Source organism: Halyomorpha halys, unplaced genomic scaffold (genome assembly GCF_000696795.3).
Source record: "Halyomorpha halys isolate HHAL.00 unplaced genomic scaffold, Hhal_1.1 Scaffold145.1, whole genome shotgun sequence".
NCBI lineage: Eukaryota > Metazoa > Arthropoda > Insecta > Hemiptera > Pentatomidae > Halyomorpha > Halyomorpha halys.
In genome coordinates, this window is record NW_027115461.1 from 1,554,376 (window position 1) to 1,558,609 (window position 4,234).

Genomic DNA, 4,234 nt, shown 5'->3' on the forward strand with positions numbered 1-4,234 from the left:
AAATTATAAATAATAATGTTAAATAATTGAATTGATTGTAGGATCATACAAATAATGGAACCTTTTGTCGAAATAGATTGTCCCTGAAGATGGCCGAATTGGCCGAAACGTTGGACGTGTGAATGAAATAAATGTTTTGAGACTATAATTTTGGATAGTGTTTTTGAATTATTTAGTTATTTATTTCTTTAATCCAAATATCATTGATCCCTTTAATCCAGATATTATTAGTCCCTTTAATCCAGACATTCGCCATTGCAGGTCCAGGAGGCGGTAGTCCAGCTTATACTGGAGCGGCCTCACCACCAGTGGCCATTCTCGCCTATTCCAATCAGCCGGTCGTCGGCGATGGAACTTATGCATACAAGTAATTATTTCATATTATTCTTAATTTATTAATACTTAATAAACTTAAATGTCAATATTATTCCTTTATGTATAACATACACGAATCATTCATCGATAATGGCAGAATTTCGAGTGTACTTTATCATAAAAATGTTTCTTATATTTTTAGTCTCATCTTTTTACTACATAATCATTAAGAATGCCTGAGAACATTCTTGAAGTGGCCAGAAATGAACATTGACATCTAATTTTATAAAAATTTTGTTGTTTTCATGGGGCTGGGGACAAGAAACTGTCAAAACTTGTTGATAATTTGGATGGTGGTGACAGGACTGGATTTAAATTTGTAAAAAATAACTCAAATAGAAAAAAAAATTATTATGATCAAACGTTTCGCCCAACGTTGCAGAGCTTAAAGAATGAAGCACAGCAACGTGGGACTAAACTTTGCCTCATAATAAATAGTTAATTTTCAATTTGAGTTATTTTTACTGCAACCACACCATATTCCTTTCAATTAAAAAAAAAAATAATTGAAATAAATAATTTAACTAAAAAAATACGACTAGTCAAAGTATTGTAAATTACAGTACAATGGCACGAAGACAGGTTATAAATAAGTGGGCATAGGGACTTAATCATGGTAGAATTGATATCTACTTCTAGCTAAATCGGTAACATATGGAACATTGGTATCTTTAAGGATGATTTTATTTGTGACACAGCAAGGAGCATTTTACGATGGATTTTTGGATTAAAACAGTTTAGTCTAGATGTGTAGTTCCCAAACCTTGGAAGTCTAAAGAGGCTTTACATCTTCCAGGATCATTTCGGGAAAATGTCCCATATCTGTATCATGAGAATATGCATAAAAATTACATATGGTAATGAGAAAAATGAGTTAGGTCTAAAATTTACCATCAAAAATAGTATGATTAGAACAACAAGTTGCTTAAAGGAATTCTTTCTCTAAGTTTCCAGGGAGAAAATGGAATCCAGGCTCAAGAGACTGGAAGCGTCGGTGGTCCAGAAGCTGGAACATCTGCCCAAGGAACTTATTCTTACGTTTCTCCGGAAGGACAGACAATAGTGGTGTCTTACTCAGCAGGTGAAGGTGGCTTCATTCCTACGGGTGACCACATTCCTGTACCGCCCCCGGTACCACAGCAGATCCTCGACGCGCTCGCCAAGAACGCTGCTGACGAAGCTGCTGGAATCTTCGACGACGGGAAATACCGTGGCGAAAAAGCCTGATTGCTAATCCAGGAATAGAATTGCTGAAAGTAAGCACGAAATATATTGAGCATTGTAATTAAAGAGAGTATTGGTAAAGTCGCCTCTATAAGTTTGCCAAACTATGGCATGTGTTGGTCCAAGCTGGTCTGACTTAGAGGTCGACCCGTTGATTGTCGGATTTGGGCCCAAATCGAAGAGCACTTGTTCTGCATCCACACGTTTGTGTCCAGTTAGCGTTGTTTTAGAACTGCCAACAGATAAATAATGCTTTCCGTGTTTTAATTAATTATAGAATTACTCAACCTTAGGATTCAACAATTAACTCCAGTGAAATTCTATCGATTCGGTATAAATACATTGTTTCAAATCTTTTTGAATTAATTTAAGCAGTTTATTTTTTATTTAACATAGCACAAATATATATATTTTTTTATATAAAAACATTGTAACTCTAGGTAATTAAATTTAAAAGTTTCTGGTAATCATTCTAGAACAAAGGTTGAATTTATAGGTTATGTATTAAAGTACTATTTATATGAATTTTTGTCATCTAAAATCTTTCTTTTTATTCGCCAATCTTTATCGTGTTCCTTTTTTTATAATGAAAATAGAATAAATCGAATATTATAGCGGGAAAAATTCAAAAGAAGAAAACAAGCGTGGATTCGGAGGTTTGTTGCTTCCTTTGTTAATCAAGCATTTGTACAAGTCTTGGATTACAATTTGTGGCGAGTGGCAAACGTGTAGATCCAACATTACATTATTTTAAATATTACAAAATTTCAGAGTTGGACAACTATGAAACTAATAGCTAAAGTTGCCATGGATACGATATTTATTTATCAATGGTTCATTCATGAATGAGTGTTGTATCCATGGCAATTTTAGCTATTAGTTTCACAAATGTCTATTTTTTTAAATTTCACCGCGCCATACACTCTGAAAATAAAAATCATTTTTCCTGGAAATTATAGTTGATACAAGCCTTATTTTGTGAAATAAATGAAAAGTTGTCTGAAAAATTTAGATTAAAATAAAAAAGTAGAGTTTTTCAAAGATAAACGTCAATAGAGTCATTAACATTTAGAATCTTACTTATTTAATACATTAATTGTTTGAAAGTAGTTTATATTAATATAACACTTATTTTTTTATTTATTTATATTTACAACTGTATAAAAAAAAATACAGCAAGTAAATTTGATCATAATGACATAATGATATGATACAGGAGGTCACGAGGCCATCTTCTTTTCAGGCACCTCAGAGGATTGCCAGGAATGGAAGAGGAAGCAAGGTTAGAAACCAGTGGGTTTGGGTGGTTAGGGAGTTTATTATGGAAGGAATAATATCGGGTTCGGGCTAGATCGGTTACATAAGGAACATTTAGGTCTTTATGGATGGTTTTATTAGTAACAAAATAAGGAGCATTGAGGATTTTACGAAGGATTTTGGATTGTAAAGATTGGATACGAGAGGAATTCGAAGGTTTAGTGGAGCCCCAAAGCTCAACTCCATATGTTCAGATGGGCCTTATTATTGTCATGTAGATCAGTCTTTTGTAATGAGTTGGAAGTTTAGACCGTTTGTCTAGTAAGTGCTGTAATAGTCGGAATCTGCGTGCAGTTTCCTGTCTTTTCAGTCTTTTGTGAGGATTCCATTAATATAACACAAACTTCAATAATACAAATTTCCTCTCAACTTCCAATGTTTCAGCCCTTAAGGTCATTTTTAAGGAGAAAACCTCAATCATTGAATTGTTATAATTCATTAAATTTTCTTTTTTGCAGGCTAATTGCCCATGTCACATATAAACCACATAATCTCAATACAAACCTATCTTTCAATAATTATTTTTATTTTTTTATTACCTTTCATTGATAACACTTGTATGTTTTGTATCACAATCCTGTTTATATTTATGTATGCTAATAAATATATATATTTTATTTATATATGTGTACACGCACATATATGATTAAAATAAGCCAGTCATCTTGATGGAAAACTTGAATGTGTAAAGTGATTATAAATATTTGACATGCACAATATATATGATTTACTCTGAATTATAATAATGATGAACTAATATTCTATAATAATTTTTATAAAATAAAATTAAAATTAATAACAATAACTAATGTTTAATAAAAATTAATATTAATATTTTTTTTTCAGGACTTACATTTGATGGATCAAAAGGAACATAACTACATGTTATAAAGTATTTATGTATATAGAGAACATCTATTTTGTATAATTGTTGTAAATAAAAATACAAACTTTTCATATACATTACTTAGTACTTAGTTTCCAGTTCCAAAATAAGAATTAAGAGTTCATGAAAGTTAGATGATTTAATTAATTCATTTAATGTGTAATTATTAAACTTAATTACCTCACATTTTCCTATCATTTAAACTATTGTTATAATTGATTAAATCACCCTCAATAGTCATCATTCATATCTGGGTATTTCTCAACAAGTACTACATTTTCTACCATTAAAATAAATAAATAATTTAAATTGATTTTTTTTTTTACCTTTTTAGTGATCTTTTTTTATAACAAAAAAAGCCCATCATAGAAATTACTAGTTTATAGGGTACATTAATTTTTAAAAAATTGTGATTCCATGGTTGTGAGGAAA

General features: G+C 31.0%; 1 protein-coding gene across 1 annotated transcript in view; it reads left to right on the forward strand.

Annotated features, from left to right (window-relative positions):
- LOC106678487 (pupal cuticle protein 27) overlaps positions 1-3,877 on the forward strand; it is a 17,514-nt gene extending 13,637 nt beyond the window's left edge. The window contains exons 3-5 of the mRNA XM_014417009.2: positions 262-367; positions 1,323-1,631; positions 3,763-3,877. Of these exons, the coding sequence (XP_014272495.1) occupies positions 262-367; positions 1,323-1,602 (386 nt within the window). The 3' untranslated portion in view covers positions 1,603-1,631; positions 3,763-3,877. The remainder of the gene's footprint in view (positions 1-261; positions 368-1,322; positions 1,632-3,762) is intronic.
- Positions 3,878-4,234: the final 357 nt, after the last annotated feature.